Genomic DNA, 22,247 nt, shown 5'->3' with positions numbered 1-22,247 from the left:
TGGGTAGTGGGTAATGTAGCAATGAGAGTAACGTGAACTTAAACAGGCAAAACAGGTTCCCCTTCATGACACGTGCAGTAATAGAGCGGTATGGCAACGTCCTCTTCGAAAAATATAGGCTATATGCCTTGAATTCATGAGTGTGGTAGAGCTCCCGTAGTCAGTCTCTGAAAACAAATAACTTTTCGGTCCCATTTTAACACTTCTTGTCTTCTGCCCTTTGAAGCTATAAATAGTGATGTTGGGCTCTAAATACACTTGTATTCTTATTATTATTATTCGCTGTAGTAGTAGTAGTTGTATATTCTGCGCTCATAAACCAAACCACAGATAATTTCTGCATCTGACTACAAGTCCCAAGGACTTCCAGGACGCATAGTAATGACGTATAAGATCGTATAAATTCCTGCCCCTCCCTTCGTCACATCCTCTTGAACTTGGTGTCATCTCATTGAGGTAACAGGCAGAATCTTCCCTCTAAATCTATCCAATTTAATCTAAGTAATTTCAAAGGCATCCAATATAACTTTTAACGTCTCTGTGTTTTTGTATTTTAGACACATCTCCACAAGATGAGAGCGAAGGTGAGTTGTTTGAAATTAATTTGTTTTTCAGTACGATTCAGTGTGACAGGTTCGATGCTAGCTTAAATTGCGAAGCACTTCTATGCTGTCGTTACAAGCGGTTTCACGGTTTAGTCTTACCCCTGATGTTATTTTGAAGACTGGTAAGCTCTCTGGAGAAATTTCAAGTCTTAATACAAATTGGTTTTCCGAGGCTTTTCTGTTAAATGCAAAGGGCTACATTTGCTGGTCACTTCGGTAGCGAGGACTAGTTGATGGTTGTAGGCCTCTTTGTCTGTTTCATTCTGTAACCAACCAGATTCTTTTTCAAGTCTTTTGTGAAGTGTTTGTGAACGCATATTACATTTTGAAGTGAAAATTGGCTGTCCATTTGAGAAACGATAGCGAGTGACCTGCACTTCCCAGGATGTTTATTGGCGCATGTTTAAAATGAGCCGTCGACTTGATTTCGGCGCGTGCTAAACGTGTGCTTTGAAGCACTACCCACACCAGGCTTGCTGATCCTCGAACAGTTCTCACGGTCAATATTATCTGGCTTAGTGCCATTTATAATGCAGGCAAAGAAGTGTATTAGTATTGTCTTATGGGAAGCCTCAGGCGTTCTATGAGTGCTGAAATGACACGAGTTAACTAGCAATCAGCTACTACAGGACCAACGTTTCACCACAAGTTACCGTGTTTATGTATACATTTCCATCAGCTCTGTCCCAAGCAACTATCTACTGTAGAAACTTGATGGATTGGTATAGAATGAATTTACCGTACTAAAACAGTATGAAAAATAATAGTAGTCCATCTCACTTGAGGCTACATGCATTAATCTCTTGTTATTCTTTTGTGTTGTAGTGGAGGAAGAAGCGCATGCGCAGGTAAGCATGCATTTCTGTTTTCTTACTGCTTTTGCCTTTACACTACTGTACCTGAATAGTTCTGATTTTTCCTAGTGTGTCCATCATGATGATACCAGTGACACTCAGTGTTTAATACACCAGACTCAGCTTCCACTTAGGTCTGCTGTACAGTCAGTTTTTTGCCACGCACATTTTGTCAGCTAGGTTACACTGTTCATCAGTGGTGAGTTTCTGACCACTGGGCTACTGTTGATGAGGGTTTATTTGGGTGGCAAGCCACTCTCAACACAGCAGTGACACTGATATGGTAGTGGTATGATGGTGGGTATCGTGCTGGTGCATCAGACACGGCAGTGTTGCTGGGTTTTTAAACACCCCAGTGTCACTTTTGGGTTGAGGGTGGTCTGCCCCCCAAAAATATCCAGCCAGCAGCTGTCCTGTGGTCAGAAACTGACCACTGACAGAGGGCTAGAGGATGATTGAGAGACAGTGTTACAACAGATGGGCTGTAGTCTGACTGCCCACAAGGTGTACTTACAGTGTAGTTGTTTCAAATAAAGTGGCCGGTGAGTCTATACTCGTGTTGCTAAACTTCTTGTGTGTGCTTGCAGGCTGAAGCGTAAAAGGAGAAAGATGAGGCAGAGGTCCAAGTAGACTGGCCCCATTCTCCGCAGCTGTGACTCCTCATCCTCCATTCCTCCAGTCCCAGCCTGTCCTGGTTCCTGTGTAGCCCCGTGGTCCTGAGATGTTCCTGGCAGAGCAGGCAGCGTCTTAGTCACCCTGCACTGGGCCCAGGATGCAGAGCGTCTCCAGGGTTACCAGCGGGATGCTGTCCGTGGGACACTGGAGGAGACCAGAGGGTGGAGGGTTCCTGACAAGGTTCGCCACCTGATCCTGGGAAAATCTGGACATTAACACCAGCCCAGCACAGCTGCTATTTTCCAATGAAGACCACAATAAAATTTGGTTTATAAACTATTTTGGCCTTTGTGGTGGTCCTTTTTTGTGGCAGGGGAATTTCTAGAGTAAAAGATGCTTGCTCTCTGAAATACTGGTTGAATTGTTAAAGTAAAAAGGGTTCCAATGTAAAATGGACAGTTAGGTATTAGTGATGCTCATTACCTTGTCTAGTTGTCTCAGTGTCAAAAACAAGCTGATAGCAGTGAGTATAGATTTGATTGCATCATTCTGGATGCTGCTGAGGTTCACCCATAAAGGTCCAAACATATTTTGACTTCTACTATAGTTAGTTTAGGTAGTAGATGGCAAGAAAAACCCTAAAATGTCTTAATCCAAGTTATGCATCTGTTTACCAGGTCATATATTGCTGTATCCATACAGAGGGGCAAATATCTTAATGTCACTGTTAGGCTATGAATAGTTTTTCTGTGCTTTTTTTACTTAAATTGATAGTCTGAAGCTATAGTAATCTTCCACCAGGAAACTTAAGGTTTCTTTCTGCATGGGAGAAAACTTGTATGAAGGCATGTGAAAAGATTTACAAGTGTAAGGCTTGTTAGCCGCAGTAAAATGAACTGGAATGGTCTATATGGAATCACACACACTTGATTTAAAAAAAAAAACAAAACAGCCATAAACATATTTGCTAGTTTAAGCACCATTACATTATTGATTCAAGATTATTCATTTATCTTTCATATCTCAGGCCAGAGTGTTTCATTAGCACTTAAAATGGTTTGTGGTTTGTCCATGTGCCTAAGGCCACCTCTGATCCAGCTTAGGGTTGAATCAGCTCTGATATCTCCTGAGGTCTGTCCTGTGGACTGTAGGCAGGTTGCCCTGTCATATGTCTTAAACTCCGTCCATTCGGAGTTAAACTCCTCAGACAGATTTAAGAGGGAAGGGAAAGGTTTACAGAATGCTGTAAAGAACGGGATGTGTTGTAGAACATGGATACACCAGTTGTAAGGGTTGGATCCAAACGAACTTGGTCCATTTTGTGTTCTCATTTCTCTGATTTTAGAGGATGAGTGTTTGTCAGGGAATCTGAGAAAGAGGGGCGAGTCCAAGAAAACTCCTGTATTATACTGCATTAGGCTGCTGTACAATACTGATGTAAATGTGATGGCAGATTGGCATTCATAAGATTGATGTATGATGAGATTAAACTGGAATGAATGTTGAACTTCTAGAGGGTTTTTGTTTTTGGAGGTTTTTTTTTCCTCCATGTGTGTTTTGAGAACTGTGACTGTAGCTTTGTTGTGTATTTGAAAACAACAAAAGCATAATACCAACAGTCAAATAAGTTTAAATGACTGCTGAATATTTGGAGGACATGGACATGTGTTTTCCTAAATTATTTGAGATGATGGCATGATTATTATGTTTATTTAGAAAGTGCAACTCATTAATTCTTCACTATTTTTTTATATATCTAGATAAGTAATATGTGCATGGCATGCCCACAAAGTACTTATGCTAACTTGCACCTTAAAAATAGTTAATCAAAGGTGGTTACGAGTGTATTGATGATAGTTATGCTCCCATCCAACAGGTGGCAGAAATGATTCAATGATGTCACCCTTTGGTTAAGGGAGAGAGAACAAGTTTGCTTAGAAGCCCAACCTGGTGGAATTCCAGAAAGTGGGTTTAGTGAAAACTCAAAGTTAGTTAACTTAGAGTAAGTAGTAAACCTCTTAATAGAAGAGCCCAATGGCTTCATTCTCCTGGCAAAACAAAGCCTAAGGGCAGAAACAGGAGAAAATACTGGACTTAAACTTAATAGTTCAGTCCATATCCAGTCTGTTGTCAGATCATTCAAATTTCAGGGCATTAGGGATAAACCAGAGTTTTATAAAGTTGATATTTTTTATAGTTTATATATTACTACATATTACCGCATCTCACTCGTTATTTGACCACTGTGTTTATATAGATAACTTTCAATCGGCTTCATTCCGCATTCCAGTCCAGGTGATGGCAGCAATGCACAGAACGATAGGCTTCCGCCCTTTTATAAACTCCGTAAAAGAAAATGAAGAAGAACCCCAACGTGTGTCTAACCCCGATAGCTTATCAACAACCATTGCTCGAAAACATTGCTTAAAATTGTTACCTATCAAGCAGTTTGAATTTTTCAGACTAGCAGGCTAACGTACCTATGGGGATAAATTGATCTAAATTTTCTTGGTTTGGGCTGTTCTAATGCTGATTTGGCAACTTGTGAGTATAATCCCGTCTTGATATATTAGCATGCTAAGCTACAGGCTATTTCTGTCTGTCATTTTTAGTAGCATAGCGTAGCTGCGAGGGCCAATTTATCTGAGTCGTCGTTGTTAGCTGGACAGCTAACATAGTATTTTAACATTTGAGAGGTTGTGGTAGTATATCTTACATTCACATTTAGTCAGAGAACGACTCCAAAAGTATGCTATGTCTGATAATTATGTAAGGAGTGTTTTGTTTAGAGGCAAACTAGTTCCTGAAAGAGTACCCGATGTCATTGTTATGATTAAAAAGTAACGAGCTGCTGAATTGGCGAGTAAACAAACGGCTATAGTTTCGTTTCGGATAGCCATTTTCGATTACTACACTATTTAGCTCCCTAAGTTAGCTTTTTTCTTAACTGGAATCGTTTGTACTTTTTCGAACTTTGTGTAGAGTTCGCTGCGTCACCAAGAAGAAACATGAGAGCAGCCAAGTCAGGTTCGCTACCTGTCAACGAGTGACAGTTCGTGTTTAGCTCATTGTTGATATATTTAACTTCAGGTTGACATGCTGTCAAATTCATTTCACATAGTAGCAGTTAATAGTGTTGTTTTTCTTCCTGTCTCCCTGGACAATAGCAAATATTTTTTAACGTCTGTATGTATAACTCGAGCTTTAATTCACAAGTCTCCAAACGATTGTGAAGTTGTTTGACTGAACAGTAATGTTTTGACTTGAAACATCTTATCAGCTTATCCTTAGCTTTGTCCTTATAGCACACGTCATTTGTTCCTCTGAAATATTATGACTTAGTGTTAGTAATGTTATTCTTTTTCAGGTACCTGGGACGCCTGAAGACTGCACTTAAACTGTGCCTTCTTTTTGCTTTTTTTCTCGTGAATTTGACTGCTGGGCTTCTGAGACAGACTTCAGGATCAGACTCCCTTCTCTCTTGCACACACATGAGCGCTGTGTTCCTCTCTTGCTGGGCCGTGCGCCATGCCTGACCGGGATAGCGCCTACCTGGCAGGCGGCGGTGGGGGCGGCAGTGGGGCAGGGGTGGGTGCTGGGGTTGGGGAGGAAGGGAGTACAGGTGCGGTTTTGGGCGGAGGTGTCGGAGAGTGCAGAGGTAGTGTGGGAGGAGGCTCAGGTGGCTGTGGAGGGGGCAGTGGAGGTTCAGGGGCCATGGGTGGAGGCGGTGCTCTGGGGAACGGTAATAGCTGCGGGGGTGCGGGTGGGGGTTCCGGTTCAGGCTTAGGTCTGGACGGTGTATGTCGAGACTTCTTGCGGAATGTATGCAAGCGGGGCAAGCGCTGTCGCTTCCGCCACCCTGACTTTAACGAGGTGCCCGATCTGGGTGTGCAGAAGAACGAGTTCATCTTCTGCCATGACCACCAGAACAAAGAGTGCATGCGTGCCAACTGTCGCTTCGTCCACGGCTCCAAAGAGGATGAGGACTATTACAAAAAAACAGGGGAGCTCCCCCTTAGGCTGAGAGGGAAGGTGGCTGCGGGGTTGGGCTTGTCACCTACCGACCTCCCTCTTAGTCGTGGAGAGGTGCCCATCTGTAGAGACTATCTGAAAGGCGAATGCCAACGGGGAAACAAGTGCAAGTTCCGCCACGTGAGGAAGGACTATGAATACGAGACATCTCGGGTGGGCGTTGGTGGTATGATGGGGGTGTCAGGGGGGATGAGTGGCATGGTGAACGCAGGTGGGGGAGGGGTGGGCAGTGGCGCTGGTCCCTGTGGGGGGATGTCCGGACTTGTCGGCGGGAGCGGCGGGAATATGATGGGAATGGGGTGCCCTAATCTGGGCGGGTGCAGGGATCAGGGGATGTCGGGCGGCGGAAGCGGAGGAGGGGGAGGCGGAATGGGGGGCTGCCTCTCTTTGGGAGCTGCGGGGCAGCGCAGATTCGACAGGGGACCCTGCTCTGTTTATGACCCCCTCTTTGAGAATGGACTCTTTGAGGCTGGGCCACTTGAAACTCCAATGGACCACACGGCTCTTCAGCTGAAGAGGAGGCGTTTGGAGGGGCTCCGCTTGGCTGACGGGGCTGGGGGAGGACATTACGAGCTGGGGGTGCAGGCCACCCTGCCAGCCCGACCACTGGAGTACCGCTTTCTGGAGGAAGAGAATGCTCTGCTGAGGAAGAGAGTAGAGGAGCTGAAGAAACAGGTGAGGAGGAATCAAATAATTGGCAGGAGTGTCTGGATAACATTGCTCTAGATTTATGAGTGAAGGACAAACATTTTTAAAGCTTTTTTAAACATTTTTAAAATGTGATCCCTGTTGCATGTATTGGTATTTCTCTTCTCTCATAGGTTTCAAACCTCATAGCGACAAACGAGGTTCTTCTGGAGCAGAACGCTCAGTTCCGGAGCCAGGCAAAGGTCATGACCTTGTCCTCCACTCCTGCTCCTTCTGAACAGAGCCTAGCGCCACCTGTGGGCTCGGTGAGCTCCTACAACCACAGCATTGCCCAGACCCACACAACGCTGAGCAGTGCTGGCCTTCAGCCCCGCCCTGTGACTCAGCAAGACTTAGTGGCCCCTGCAGGTGCCCCCACCGCACCTCCTACCAATGCTGCCCCACCTACTGCACCCCCACCCCATCTAAACCCAGAAATCACCCCCCTCTCTGCAGCACTGGCCCAGACTATTGCACAGGGCATGGCTCCACCTGTTTCCATGGCGCCTGTGGCAGTCTCTGTGGCACCGGTCGCCGTGTCAATGGCCCAGCCGTTGCCGGGCATCACTATGAGTCACGCCACCACGCCGATGGTATCGTACCCTATTGCCAGTCAAAGTATGAGGATCACCACTCTGCCTCACTAAGTCTCAAAACACGACAAGCTTGCAACCCATTCACCTTTGGATGCCGTTGACACGCCCCCTCACCAATTCCAGAACCCCCCACAATACTCCCATCCAACATTAGTGATCCATGCATCAACCCATCAGAACTGCTAGTCTGCTCGCAGTTGCCCTCTGAAGACTTCCTGTGGGTGATGCTGTACTCACGCTATAGTACCACTCCTGACACTGAATGAATATCACACAGAGAGATGGAAAGAGAGATGCTGCATCATTAACGTTTATCCAATATCAAACTGGACCGAGTTAGGATGACAGAATCCAGCTCCTTAATTCACTCTATAAGGAACAATGGCATTTAATGACTGTTTTATGACGTACATGCCTGATGCTGTGAAATGACTGTGTGCCAAAGAGACGTTTCAAACGCTGGCACCAAAACGCATAATCACCTGATGTATACCATAAGACATGGATGTTTGTCGGTGCTCTTCTCTAGACTTCTTCTACAATGTCCGACCTTTTGTTACCGCTAGATTTTGTGAAATTACGTGCGAAGGCTTGATTTTACTTTTGTTTTGTTTTTTCTTGTTGTTGTTGATGTTTGCTCTATGGGTTACTTTTGTGTGAAGTGATCTTCAGTCTTTTGCACAAAATGAAGGAAAATAACAGCCATGCCAATGTCTTTTGTCATGTTTTTTTTTTTTTTTTTTTTTTTTTAACATAAGCACTCAGAAACACCTGGCAAAGATCAGTGCATCAGTGTGTCCATTATGAATGGTCAAGAGTTTCAAAACATTTAAATGCATACAATACATTTTTAAAATTTTACATTGGAATTAATACACACTCTTCTACAAATCTATTGTCAGTCTTGCACGATGCACCAAATACTACACAGTATGCAACTTACGGATTAGGTTGTGATACAAGAATGTAAAGAGTAAGTGTGTGGTTGCCATGGCAGCATGAATGGACAATCAGGGAATCTGCTCTGCATCCTCTTGATCTTTATTTCATTACTCCACCTCAAGACCACAGAAAGCTTCCTATGTAAGGACACCCTGGTAGAACTGTAACTTGATGTAAAACATAAGTCTGGTGTTTGACAGGATATATTCCATTATTAAACTTCATGTTGCACTGACAGAGCACTAACTGTTGGTAGCAGCAGTTAATGCTGTGAGAGTTCAGTGTGGAGTCAATATTCACAACTGTCAAACTACAGTGTGTTGATCTCGGTCTGAGGCCAAGATAGAGATGGAGTCACAGACACACAAACATAACTCATTTTCAGAAAAAGGAGGAAACAACACCTTTTTGGACCCAGTTTCAACCACAGGGTAAGTGACTAATTAGAAATGTTTACAAAAGATACATTTAGCAACATTTTTGCAAAAACGTGTACTTTGCTATATGTTTCTGACTGAGTATGTGATGGAGTACCATGCCACAGAAGTGTGTGTGTGTGTGCATGTGCGTGCAGGCATGCTACAGATACAGAATGGTTTAGTGATGTTTGTTACCTGGACTTGTAAGTGATTAGACATGTCAGGCAATGCATGGACGTGAATAGAAATGCGTTCTAAGCAGATTTATTCCAAAGAAAATGACTCTGCTAACAGTGACATGCTATGAATGAGGAAGAGACGACATCATGGTTCAGTTCTGTCATGCTCTGGAGACTAAAGCAGAACTAACTTGGCCTTGTCTGTGTCTTTGGACATGAACAGAGAGCATCCTCTGTCCAAACTTGTGGGAGAACCATATTCCATCATCAATACTACTTTGTTTGCGAACAGAAAAAGGTTGCTACTCTAGTCATATTTCCTGTTACATTAGCAATTCTGGTCACATCCTTGTCCAACTAAACAGATGGGATCAAGAGACAGAGAGAGAATGACAAATTGGTATAGTTGGTCAAGTCACGTAGCATCTTTGGGAAGCTGTCGTAGGCTACTTCCTATTTTTTCCACATCAGACGCAGCTGTTCGTGTCCATCTTTCCGAATTCCTACAACGTCAGCGTAGCTCGGGATGCAGAAAGGTATGGCGTATTATGCAGTCCGATAAATCTTGGAAGAAGCACTTATGAAGATTAAACGGTCCCATAGCTTTCTTCTGTAATATCTGAAGTTAAACGCCCTTCTCAAACTGCACGTGTCTGGGGCTGGACGAAAAACCAGTAGTCTATGTTTCGTGCCAGGTCACAGCCCTGCACTTTTTTGACGCTGCTGCTGCAGCGTCGCTTTATTTTTTAGCCAGTTGGGCGTGTTTCCGATGGACTAACGGTGCTATATACCCTCCGTCTACAGCTTTCATTTCGGGGAATGTTCTTAAAAATATTCAAATAAACAGACTGCGACTCTGACTTAAAAACGCTACCTCCTTTATTCTTTCTTTTTTTCCAAAGTTACTTATGCGGTAAATGCCCCATAACTGACAGCTCAGCGAAAGAAGTTCGACACTGACGCATTTTTCGTTATGAATTTAATCCGCACAGATCAAGCTTTCATCTTTGCCAGACTTTGACGAAACAGTCTTTGAATGGAATTTCTACTTTGTGGTTGGAGTTTTGCATCGAAAGGTATTGGCAAACCGAGGTCTCTGTAGAGTATCTGTGGTCCGAAAAAGATTTTCACGATGTCCGATAAGGATAAGGATACAGGGCCAGGCGGCTCCACGGCTTCTGGACAAGCAGATAAACCCCAATCCGGGGATGGGGCATCAAAAAACGTGGAGCCTGTGGTCCCGAAGCCGAAGGGAATCGACGCAATGGCGATATTGTGGACATTCGGGAAATGCCTCAGTGCATTGTTGCCAGTTTACCTGGCTGGATATTATCGAGTTAGCACCAGCCTAGTAGTATTCGGGCTCATGGTGTACTCTGGTTGGAAACATAGTCGTGAAGCAAAGGAGGCGAGACTCAGGTCCGCCATACAACTACTTGGCAATGAACAAGAGTACACATCAGCGAAAATGTTAAAAAGTAAAAGGGACCTACCAGCTTGGGTAAGGACGATAATATAAAAATATACGTGTTATACAGTGTGCCAATGTCTTAGGCCTATTTACTTATTCTAATGTTACTGACTATTTTTAAGCAAACACACGCCCGACTCCGTCTCTCTGTTTGCCTGTGATGTACACCTTCTTTCAAAGACATGCACTTATAAACAATAGCGTATAACTAGTTAGCGACCACATGTACGTTTCAGTTTAATTACCAAGTCTGAAAGTTGCCCTACATCCGATTCATTCTGCATTACAATACCAAGATTCCGACATAAGATGTTCAAGAGCTTCGCACGCTGCCTTTGACGGACTGGCTTTCTTTCTCTGATAGTTTGTGAAAGTGCTTGGCAGTTTAGTGCCAGCGTTAAAATTAAACATTGAATCTGTGCCCAACTCATAAGTGGTTATCGTCTGTGGCTGCTATCAGTGTGGTGCACTGTCATTGCATTGTCATCCTCCTGAATGTAAAACACAGCCTTGCCCAAAATACATAAGAGAGCCCATGAAAAGTGATAGAGGGCAGTCTGCGGAGACCACTTTAATATGGATGGTCATTTGATTAGGGAGAGTTGCATTGTGGGAGAGCCTGTCCTTTGATCCAATTTGGACCGATTGCACCCAAGCACCTCAGAGAGTAATGCTCGTGAGGAGAAAGGAATGGAACTATCCTGTTCTGTAGAAAATTAATGACCCTATTTTTGGACTACACATTTGGTTATTTTCTTCTTCTTCTTTTTGCTTTTTTCTGTTCTTTTTCTTTTTAAGTCGGTGTCCAGAAACACACATCTAAATTCTATTGACACTCTTTCATTACTGAGTCAGTCCTGTTGCTTCTATATAAGGCAATTCTGATTATCAAATCGGTAGGGGCAGGGGTTGGTTATGCAAAAGAATGCGTCAGTTAAGAATGAACAGATAAAAAGAAGACGGGAATGACTAAATATTTTTTCAACAAATTTTTTACCTCCTCGCATGTCTTTTTATTCTCTTAGGTTGTGCCCCTTTTCAACCACATCCTGTATTATCAAAGTAGTGTCAAATTGGATTTACAGACATGCTAAACAAAGCTAAGTAGATGCACAGATGTTTGTTTCTTTGTGCTAAATTTTTCCTATCATATACTTTTAGGTTAACTTCCCAGACGTTGAGAAGGTCGAATGGCTGAATAAGGTAAATCATCTCCTCTTGGTCAATCAATATTATTGATCACTCCTGGTGATCAATATGTATGTGCTATAATCAGTTCCTCAGAATTCTGCCATTGCTCAACCCCATTTGCTCTGTGATCTGATAGGGCCTCCATCCCCTCTCTTCCAAATAGTGTTCATATCTAACATTGTCAGTGAACAAATGTTTGCTAGCACTTGCCTCACACACACACACACACACACACACACACAGCTGTCTTCCATAAACCCTCATTCATAATTTTCACTCTTAAATAAATACACACTCCACTTCTTTCATTGCACTGCTGCTTTGTCAGTTGAGTTCTCTGTGGTACCTTTTCCGTTAGTTTACATGTAGCCTCTGAATTTTTATCATAAAAAAATTACAGGGGAAAGAGCTGTGCTAGAGATGAGAACTGGTCAACTTTTCCACATTCATACTCCCTGAGTCACAGGAAAGAGGAGGAACAAGTAAAGCTGCTGAAACCAATCAAATTGCAGCAATCAAGCCCCCCCCCCCACAAATCTGTCCTCTGAAGCCAGGCCTGTTCTAAGAATAGAGAGCACAAGTTACTGGGCCTGACATTATGATCTGACAATGAGGCACAAAGTTTCAGGCATGCAGCTTTTTGGACAAAGGAGGAATTCTTGTATGAACCATGCTTGAGTCCATTTTGGATAGAATGACTTAGGGGCTGTGCTGTATGAAGCATGAGGCCACGCGACGCTGTGTCTACAGTTTACTCATCAGCACAAGGCCTGGCATCCGATGGAGTTTGTGGGTTCTCGCTAGTCACGCTATGTACTCCACTGTTAGACAGATCCCCTGCTTTGGGGCAACTACAACTTCTGTTTCTGTGGCCAGCCAGAAACCACAACCGTTGTAACGTTATGAGGTTTCCATAGACACGTCACAAAACAGTGTTCTTGGCACCGTGTAAACAGTTGCATGGTGTGCCCTTGAACATTGGACGAAAGTATCTGTGTTAGAGTGTCACTGACAAGCGCACTTATCTTCAGTCTAAAACGTCTAGCAGCCTGTTGGCAGAATTCTGTCCATGCATGCATATATACTGTCTCTGTGCGTCCATGTGCCATCTGATTCAGAGAAGAGTCAGACAAACGTGAAGTCTGACTATGAACATATTTGAATTTCACCTTTTTAATCTTTGTAAACATCTTCTCTTATGAAATGGTCCTAAGAGTTTTTCTGGAAGTCCGTAGGGATTAAACTAACGGTACACCAATTATAGAATCCTTCTCAGTCAGAGGCATTTGTGTTTAAATTTTAGCTCTGCTGCTGTGCTGTGTGGAGTTTGCATGTTCTCCCTGTGTATGCATGGGTTTCACTGGTCTATGTTAACATGGGTTTCACTGGTCTATGTTAACATGGGTTTCACTGGTCTATGTTAACATGGGTTTCACTGGTCTATGTTAACATGGGTTTCCTCCAGGAGTTCTGCTTTCCCCCCACAGTCCCCCCACAACACTACATTGCCCTTAGGTATGAATGTGTGTGTGAGTGTGTTTGTCTGTGTGTCTGCCCTGCGATAAACTGGCGACCTGTCCAGGGTGTTTCCCTACCTCTCACCCAATGAACGATGGGATAGGCTCCAGCACCCCCCGCGACCCTAATTAGGATAATTGGCTTTGAAAATGAGTGAGTGACTGTTTCCAGCTAGTGTCAGTGATTTACCTTGTGTATGCTTTCAGTTCTTTAGTAGGAGAATGAATGATGCTTGTTAGAGATGTAATGGTTCACCCTATTCACAGTTTTGGTTTGTTGGCTTGCAAAGAAATTTAATAGAAACAGAGTTCTTCTAAAAATGAGACTGAAAGATTCTGTACCTTTTATTTAAAAGTTCTTCTCCTTAGAAAATGATGCCAGAAAACTAGATTTGAGAGACAGTTATATTAAAGTTTGCTTCCTATAAGAAACTCCTTTTTTCAGAATAAGAAATTTAAACATGGACAACAGTTATTTCAGTGGACGAAATCAAATCTTAAGTGTCTAAAAAAATTCTTTTGGTTGATGTTGGCCAATGCTGAATTGTAAATGAAGTACTCGTCACACATTTGTCTAATGGGTTACAAAGCAAAAACTAAACAAAAACAAAAACCAAAACACTTAAAAGCTCAAAGAGTGTCCTAACCTCGAGTGTGGATAACGATCAGTTAAGGGCAACAAACAGTTTTGGAAAATAATACCACACTAAAATATTTCTAGGAATGTTTCATCCACAATGATGCCACTAATTCCTGTAAACTTAAAATCCTTGTTTGTAAGATTTTCTGTAAATTACATTTAAGTCTTTCGGAACTGAACCAGACATGAAGGACATGGTGACACTCGACTCAAAGTGAAGTTATAGTAATTCACCAAGGAAATATCAACGGCAATTCGAATCGTTTCAAACTTGTTCTGTGGCACTTCAGATGCCAAAATGGGAATTAATTATACTTCAATGTGTAACTTGTCTAATTTTCATTCTTCGTGTGATGAACTGGCCGTTTTACCCTCAGAACTGAGAAACGTGTGCTCAACTACGTTGCGTACCGAAGCTTAATAGCCTTCATTAAACCAGTTATGTTATGTTTTGTTACATAATTAGATTTTTGATTCAACCAGTGGTGTACATAAACTTAACTATTAAGTGTTTCATTTAATCGATGTTGAATGATTGGTAATCACATGCTGATTATTATTTATGTTGATATTGTTATGTATGAGTAAACTTTTCTCTTGAGAGAAGATAAGCTAATCGATCTTGCTAGCGGCATTGTACCCTAATTCCCACGAAGTTCTTGCTAACCATGGAGGTCACCAGGGGTGGACAGTAACGAAGTACATTTACATTAGTATTGTGCTTAAGTACATTTTTCAAGTAACTGTACTTTACTTGAGTATCAGTTTTTCTGGAAACTAATTACTTTTTCTCCACTACATTTGAAAGACAAATATTGTGCTTTTGACTCCACTACATTTCTATGAGAGTTCTCGTTACTCATTACTTTGAAGCATATCTTTGAAGTCAGCGGACAAATTTTCTTTTCTAAAATGTGATAGGCCATATTGTGTTTGTCACAGGACAAAAAACAATCACAGTAAACTACTCCTACGCTGTCGGTCAAGTTCAAAGTGCATGCTGTATTTTTTGAACAGCTGAACTTGGCAGTTGTAATGGTGGCTACTACCATGGCACATAAAGATGATAAGGATAAAGATAGATATGACTATAAAGATAAAGGTTCCTCACTAGAGCACCCATGGTCATATCTGAAGTCCATGTTTGAGAATTTTGAAATGAAGAAAGATGAGTGTCGTTTTAAATGTTTTCTCTGTTTGCCGCACACAAACTTCATCAATGCCTTCAGAAATTCCCCATAACATGCACACCCACACGTGCGCACACACACACACACACACATACACACACACACACTGTCAGAGCTGTGGCAGAACACTGCTGTGCTGTTTTGTGGGGGTGTTATAAAAAAAAGGACAGTGGCTGGCAATTCAGTTGTGTTTTTATAGGCTTTGCAGCATATTCCACAAGCTTTTTATTCTACAGGCTCTACAAGCAAGTCAGTGCATTCAGAGTCATTAGGCTCTGTAAATGCATTGTGGCAACAATACAGCAATATGTTGACATTAAAAAAAAGTACTTTTGAATACTTAAGTATTGGCAAAAGCAAGTACTCCAGTAGTTCGACTCAAGTAAAAATTTGACTGAACAACTTTCACTTGTATTGGAGTAATATTTTAGCAGGAGTATCTATACTAAATAATAAAATGATATTATAACAGGAAATATGACAATTGAAAGTATCGTAAATAACCAGTGAAGCTTGTGACCTCCAGAGGTGGACAAAGTACACAACTCCATTATTTGAGTCAAAATAATGGAGTTGTGTACTTTGTCCACCTCTGGAGGTCACAAGCTTCACTGGTTATTTACGATACTTTCAAGTGTCATATTTCCTGTTATAATATCATTTTATGTTGATTGTTTGTACCATGCTTACGAATATACATTTCAAAATGTTTATTCAGAATAACTTTCACTACAACTGTCACAGCCTTGCTATATAAGGATAGGTATTTTGGAGTGATTGGATTCTCTCTTGAGATGGCGAGCCACCCAGACTAAACGAAAATTGGATGTAGAGAAGAAAAATTTCAGTTGAGAGTCCACTGGATTCACTCATTGAACTGTATTTCGTGGTATGACTGAGTGGTCCACACACAGGACAGAGACACACACACACACACACTCACATTGATGTTTGTAAGAGTGCACGCAGCATGTGCACTAACAAATACTGAAACTGTGTTAAACACTCTAATTGTGAATCATGCTCCATTTGTTCTGTTGCATTATATTTGTTGTCATGGAATAATGCTGTAATAACTGATTATTTATCCATTTCATTTGCTTGCTTTTTTTTTTTTTTTTTTTACTAAATTTCTCAATAACGTTATTTAGTCAATTCAGCAAAACAACCCTTTCATTTCAAAACACTGGTGTCCGGTCCGTTTTTGCCCCATTCTGCCTAGACATGTGCTTACCCTGGTGGGTTACAGTTCTTTTTTTTTAAATGGATGCTGTGCTTGAATTGACTGTTGTGTTTCTTTTATTTTTATCATATTAAAATGTGTTCTGCTTTGAGTGCTGAAATAATCGAGCTATTACACAAAACATATATACGTGGAAATGCATGTATTGACAGGATGTTTGCGGTGCTCCATGTTTATTAATTATTTTAAATATGTTTAGATTGGGGCCTTGGTAATTAGTTTAGTTCCATTTGCCCTCGTTCATGTTCCTTTTCTAATGTGTTCTATATCTTCATTGATCCAAAGTACTTCCTAGCAACTTCTGAACCTCCCTTTCTCTCTCTCTCTGTAGGTGCTGCAGCAGGCCTGGCCATTCATCGGGCAGTATTTGGAGAAGTTGCTGGTGGAGACTATTGCTCCATCCATCCGTGCCTCCAGCACCCACCTGCAAACGTTCAATTTCACCAAGATCGATATGGGAGACAAGGTGACACAACATAGTCCATTACATCCACAGCGCAAATGCGCTTATCAGCATACCAAACTCAAACGAGAAGGTTCATTCTCCAGAAGGTTCATTTTGAGATTAGATTGATACTAGAGCCAGTATAAATCTAACATTAACCACGGAAAACAACAAAAGCACACACTACTACACACCGTCAGACTTTCATTGCTGTAATTAAATAATTACAATATACTGTTGTAATACCTATCAGTTTTTATTTGATAAATCTGCCAGTTGGACGTAAAAGACTAATGTTCATATTTCTGTGTCTGTGTCTGTGTCTGTGTGCGTGTATGTGTGTGTGTGTGTGTGTGCGCGCGTGCGTACGCTCGCACCTGCCCCAGGCCATGAAGGTAGTCGGGGTGAAGGCTCATACTGAGAACGACAAAGGTCAAGTGCTCCTGGATGTTTACATCAGGTCAGTCTGGAATCTCTGCTCGCTCAGAACACAACCTGTCAATGACCACACACACAGTATTTGCATGAATATATAGATATAGATATGTATGTATATATATATATGTGTGTGTGTGTGTGTGTGTGTGTGTGTGTGTGTGTCTTATGGTTTTGTTTTACCTCCCAGCTATGTGGGGAACGTGGAAATTAACGTGGAGGTGAAACGATACTTCTGCAAAGCTGGAGTGAAGGGAATACAGGTATCTGATAAGAAGAGAGAATTTGTTAGTCTCCTTACGGCTGTTTGTTCAGTATAATGACATGTTGGTTAATAAAGCTTGCTTGTTATGTTAAGTTAATGTAGATATATTGAGAAAAACATTGTTGAAAAATAAGCCTTAGACAAGGTCTTGATGACCCTAAAGGAGGTTATTCTGCAGTGGTTGCTTGTGTGCATTACATTATTTTAACATTATTCAGCGGTTGATTGCCAAACAATAAACCATTTCCTATGAAACTGTGTTGGAACTGATTTTAAAAAAGGATGAATATTTCTAGCTTCCTCTGACAGATATAGTTCTATTTTGAGTTCCTTAGCGACCAAATTGATTACCATAACAACCACCTAGCAACCACAAACAAGAACATCTGCTGGGTCACAGATGAGGTGTTGATGTTGAGTTATATAACGAGGTGTCTAAGACCGGTAATCAGGCAGTATTGTACAAAATAGTTACAAGGCAGAATCAAGTGAGGGAGAGAAAAGAGACAGAGAGAGAGAGAGAGAGAGATAGATAGATAGATAGATAGATAGATAGATAGATAGATAGATAGAGAAGTTCAGTGAGGAGGCTAGGGTGCACTGCTGAGACAAACTGTATTTTGTTACTGAAATAAAGACAAAAATCTTGAAATAACCCAAATGGGAGAATGTTTGATGTAGATAAATATCAGGTCATGAGAAGGCTCTGTCTGTGACCTCCTGTCCCTCTCCATCTTTTCCTCAGCTCCACGGCATGATGCGTGTGATTCTGGAGCCACTGATTGGTGATGTGCCCATCGTGGGCGCGGTCACCATGTTCTTTATCCAGAGGCCTGTGAGTACATCCATCCATCACACACACATCCTGACGTCTGTGTGTCTATTAGCGCTTTCCTCTATTCCTTCCTCTCTCTGATAATTGCATTACACCTGTCCACTTGACTGCTGGACCTCTGCTCACTCTTTAAGTGTTGTTGTTGTTGTTGTTTTTAATCATCTGTGCCCTCCGCCACCCCCCCCCCCACCCCCCCCAGAAACTGGACATTAATTGGACTGGCTTAACAAACCTGTTGGACATTCCTGGGCTGAAGTAAGTCAAATCAAAGATTCTTTTTCTAAATGTTTCAAATGTGATGAAATTCCCTGTTCTGCAGGGGATGTGTTTTGTGCATAGAGGGGATGTGTTTTGTGCATGTGAGTGACAGATTAATGGATCTCTCCTCATGTGTTTCAGTGTCATGTCAGACACTATGATAATGGATATCATTGCCTCATTCCTGGTCTTACCCAATCGCCTCACTGTTCCTCTTGTACCTAACCTGCATGTGGCTCAGCTCCGCAGCCCCCTGCCCAGGGTAACTCACACACACACACACACACACACACACACACTCTAAGAAAACACACGGTCTCTTTTGGCTTCATAAATTTAAAATGAAATAATTAATAGAAAGAAACTGTAGACAAACACAAGAACCTCCCATTAAGATTACTTCAGTTCCACCCTTTTTCAGTCTCACTTGCTAAATCATCGTTTTTTTCTTTCGACATCCATTTCTTTCTCTCTCTGAGTCACTCCCCCCACCCTTTCTCTCTCTGTCTTTCCTTCTCTGTGTCTCTCTCTGTTTCTCTGTTTGCGTGCGTGCGTGCAGGGTGTCGTGCGTATCCACCTGGTGGAGGCTGACGGTCTGGCTGCTAAAGATAACTATGTGAGGGGAGTGATAGCAGGAATGTCAGATCCCTATGCCCTGCTGAGGGTTGGTCCCCAAACGTTCACCTCCCACCATCAGGACAACACTCTTAACCCCAAGTGGGGTGAGATGTACGAGGTGAGAGGCCAAAACTCATCCCCGTAATCAGTCATCCAGGTCATTAATCCTTGTGGCTCGTGCTTGACTGATTGGATAAAGCGCCTTGTAAAATATAAATGAAGGGAGACTTTCTCTTCATATTCATACAGAGTATTTTTAGACTGTTGTGGCAGTTGGTGACGGTGTGTTTGTCAGTGACAGTCTGTGTGAACGTGTGTTTCTGTGTGCGTATGAAGTGAGAGGCCAAAGATAAAGAGAGAGAGAGAATGTGTGTTTGTGAGAGCATGAACATATAAGATGAGAGGCCAAGGATAGAGAAAGAGTGTGTATGTGTGTGTGAGTGAGGTGAGAGGCCAGACAGAGAATGTGTGAGTGTGTGCGTTTTTGTGTGAGCATGTTTCTGAATAAGTGAGTGGTTTTTCATGGTGTGTCCATTTGCATGCATGTCCGTGTCAGGTCATAGTTCATGAGGTTCCGGGCCAGGAGTTGGAGGTGGAGGTATATGACAAAGACCCAGACAAAGATGACTTCCTGGGCAGGTATTCACCATCCACTGTCTGTCTCTTCATCCCTTTTTTCCCCCCGTCAACCTCATGTTCTTACTGTAGACAGCTGTTTGTAGGTAATCTGTTTTCCTGTTGAATCATGTGTCCATCTCCAGTTTTCAACCAGGTTTATCAATATGGAATAGTAATGGGTTGGTTAGCTGTTTTTTTCCACTAACAAAAAATGGTTTCTACGTTTGTCTCAGGACCAAGCTGGATCTCGGCATAGTGAAGAAATGCGGAGTTGTTGATGAAGTGAGTTCTCTTTTGAAATACTAGCCCATCCTGTACTTCTGGTTTAAGTGTGTGTGTTTGTGTCAGAGAGAAAAAAAAACAGAACAATGCCTGATTAACATATGTGTGTGTGCAGGTGTCAAGTTGAACAGTAATATCTCTGTGTCAATGCGCTTTCACTTCATTCTCAGTGGTTCAGTCTGAAGGACGCTGCATCTGGTCGTGTTCATCTCAGACTGGAGTGGCTGAACCTGCTGTCCAACGCAGACAGACTGGGAGAGGTCAGAAAACGCGTACACACATTTCTATGGACACTATTAATGCAACTATAATTACCACCGACACCAGGAACAGTTCAGTCTGTACCCGGGTAGAGTCATTGAAGTACAGGTGGATTTCATTTTCCTCAGTGATGTTGAATTGGAGAAAGTAAACATTTTTTTTGCTGTAATTTAGTGCGTGCGTGCGTGCATGCGCGTGTGTGTGTGTGTGTGTGTGTGTGCGTGCACGCGCATGTTTCTGCCTGTGTTTTGAGGGTCCACAGCACACACATAAAACCAATATTACAGATATCACAGGAGATACTCCTGACCTCGAGAGAGGACGTGTCGTGAGTGTGATACTTATATGAAACAGGCTTGTGTTTGAATAAGAATGTTTGTTTGAAGAGAATAGTCTCTGTTAAATGTATTTGATACCACAGCAAATACACACACACACACACACACACAGTGTGGTTTTCCACCCCACCCTCTCTGCTAATAAAAGTGTCTATGCCCTCACTACTCTCAGTTCAGACTGTGACACACTGGTGAAACTGTCATCCACCGGAGATAGCTGAACACTCCTTGTTCCAGTTAGAGTCATATGGACTTTTTTCCCCATCTGTATTTGTAGAACAGACCCTTTTCTATTTTGGGCTGAAATTTAGCTGGAGTAGTTCCCACACTTTTAGCTTCATTACCACAGTTGTTAGCATTCACTCAAAGTAACTGCAAAAGTAATAACTTTAGCTATAGCCCTATGTTTTCAGCAGCTGCAGAAATAAGATGATGAGTGAATTATGGTTGTTATTAACCCAAAGAGAAGGCACAGAAATCCACCTTCCTGTTTTTCCCTGTTGTTTTTTCAGTACATCTTCAACCCTTGCTGTCTGTCTGTCTGTGTGTGTGTGTCTCTCTCTCCCCCTCTCTCTCTTGTCTGCTCTTTGTCTGTCTTTCTCTCACTTGACTTGACATCTTCCAACTCCCATCAGGTGTTGAAGAGAAATGAAACCGTGATCAGTAAAACTGCAGATCCCCCCTCCGCAGCCATCTTGGCAGTGTACCTTGATCGGGCGGAGGCACTTCCTGTGAGTGAAACCCACTGTTTCCTGTGTTCCCTGATCAGTCAAAGCCACATCCTGTCTTGACTGTTTGTGCGTTTAGTGCTTTGAACAGTTTGACCCTCCTTAACCTCACACACGCTGCCTCCTGACAGTTCCCTTCAATATTTACACTTCCTCACTCCCACTCTCCTTGAATTTCTCTGCCTGTGTGAAAAATATCCAATGTGTTTCTTAAAGAACAGACACAGATCAGAGGCTCTGAAATTCAGAGCTATAATATGTTTGGCCAATCCTGAGACCCTGGTCCCTGCTCCAGATTATAATTGTCCTGTCGTTCGCACACAGACTTGACACTGTCTGGAACGTCATGACCCATGAGTGTCCCAGCAATGCATGGGAAATGTATTAGGTTTCATGATTATTGTTTTCTGTATGCAGAAGCTTTTGATTGTTAGTGTTAAAATCCTGTATATGAATATTATGTAATGAATGCTGTTATATGTTAAAACCGGTTTTGCATTGTATCAGATGAAGAAAGGCAACAAGGACCCCAGTCCCATGGTGCAGCTGTCTGTGCGGGACATCACCAAAGAAAGCAGGGTAAGTACACACACACACACACACGTGCATGCGCGTAGTCTTTCTACTTCAAAACTCTTTGACTCCCACTCTCTGTCTCCTGTGTTCTGTTCTTCCTTTCCTCAGACATGTTGGAATACTACTGAACCTCAGTGGGAAGACGCCTTTACTTTCTTCATCCAGGACCCCAACAAACAGGACATCGACATTCAGGTGAGCCACACACACACACACACACACTCTTCTGTTTGTCTGTGAAGAGTTCCGTTGTGTTCCTGTTCATTTTCAAACTGCTCCAAAATACATGTTGTCACTTTAAACCACTCGCCTGTCTGTTTCAGTCTCATGCATGTCATTAATCATTGACAACATTTACCAGGTTTATGATTATGGCAATATTATATAAACATTAACACACACACACA

General features: G+C 42.4%; 2 protein-coding genes and 1 long non-coding RNA gene across 3 annotated transcripts in view; all 3 read left to right on the top strand.

Moving 5' to 3' along the window:
• The first annotated feature begins 425 nt into the window (after nucleotides 1-425).
• On the top strand, nucleotides 426-2,413 carry LOC115817030 (uncharacterized). The gene is made up of 4 exons (XR_004025419.1): nucleotides 426-456; nucleotides 558-584; nucleotides 1,431-1,453; nucleotides 2,047-2,413. It is a non-coding gene; the product is annotated as an uncharacterized LOC115817030 (long non-coding RNA).
• A 2,058-nt stretch (nucleotides 2,414-4,471) lies between these two features.
• On the top strand, nucleotides 4,472-8,095 carry zc3h10 (zinc finger CCCH-type containing 10). The gene is made up of 3 exons (XM_030779962.1): nucleotides 4,472-4,618; nucleotides 5,442-6,781; nucleotides 6,928-8,095. The coding sequence occupies exons 2-3, from the start codon at nucleotides 5,603-5,605 to the stop codon at nucleotides 7,438-7,440; spliced, it is 1,692 nt and encodes a 563-aa protein (XP_030635822.1). The 5' UTR covers nucleotides 4,472-4,618; nucleotides 5,442-5,602; the 3' UTR covers nucleotides 7,441-8,095.
• Nucleotides 8,096-9,683: 1,588 nt separating this feature from the next.
• Nucleotides 9,684-22,247, top strand: part of esyt1b (extended synaptotagmin-like protein 1b) — a 28,559-nt gene continuing 15,995 nt past the window's right edge. The window contains exons 1-15 of the mRNA XM_030779719.1: nucleotides 9,684-10,430; nucleotides 11,562-11,603; nucleotides 16,513-16,647; nucleotides 17,013-17,086; nucleotides 17,252-17,324; nucleotides 18,072-18,161; nucleotides 18,361-18,416; nucleotides 18,561-18,681; nucleotides 18,979-19,155; nucleotides 19,594-19,676; nucleotides 19,889-19,937; nucleotides 20,108-20,197; nucleotides 21,172-21,267; nucleotides 21,772-21,843; nucleotides 21,949-22,035. Coding sequence (XP_030635579.1) covers nucleotides 10,062-10,430; nucleotides 11,562-11,603; nucleotides 16,513-16,647; nucleotides 17,013-17,086; nucleotides 17,252-17,324; nucleotides 18,072-18,161; nucleotides 18,361-18,416; nucleotides 18,561-18,681; nucleotides 18,979-19,155; nucleotides 19,594-19,676; nucleotides 19,889-19,937; nucleotides 20,108-20,197; nucleotides 21,172-21,267; nucleotides 21,772-21,843; nucleotides 21,949-22,035 — 1,614 coding nt within the window. The 5' untranslated portion in view covers nucleotides 9,684-10,061. The remainder of the gene's footprint in view (nucleotides 10,431-11,561; nucleotides 11,604-16,512; nucleotides 16,648-17,012; nucleotides 17,087-17,251; nucleotides 17,325-18,071; nucleotides 18,162-18,360; nucleotides 18,417-18,560; nucleotides 18,682-18,978; nucleotides 19,156-19,593; nucleotides 19,677-19,888; nucleotides 19,938-20,107; nucleotides 20,198-21,171; nucleotides 21,268-21,771; nucleotides 21,844-21,948; nucleotides 22,036-22,247) is intronic.

This window comes from Chanos chanos, chromosome 7 (assembly GCF_902362185.1).
Source record: "Chanos chanos chromosome 7, fChaCha1.1, whole genome shotgun sequence".
In the NCBI taxonomy this organism is placed as follows: Eukaryota; Metazoa; Chordata; class Actinopteri; order Gonorynchiformes; family Chanidae; genus Chanos; species Chanos chanos.
The sequence above is the reverse complement of the archived record's forward strand: the minus strand, read 5'-3'. Positions and strand labels throughout refer to the sequence as shown.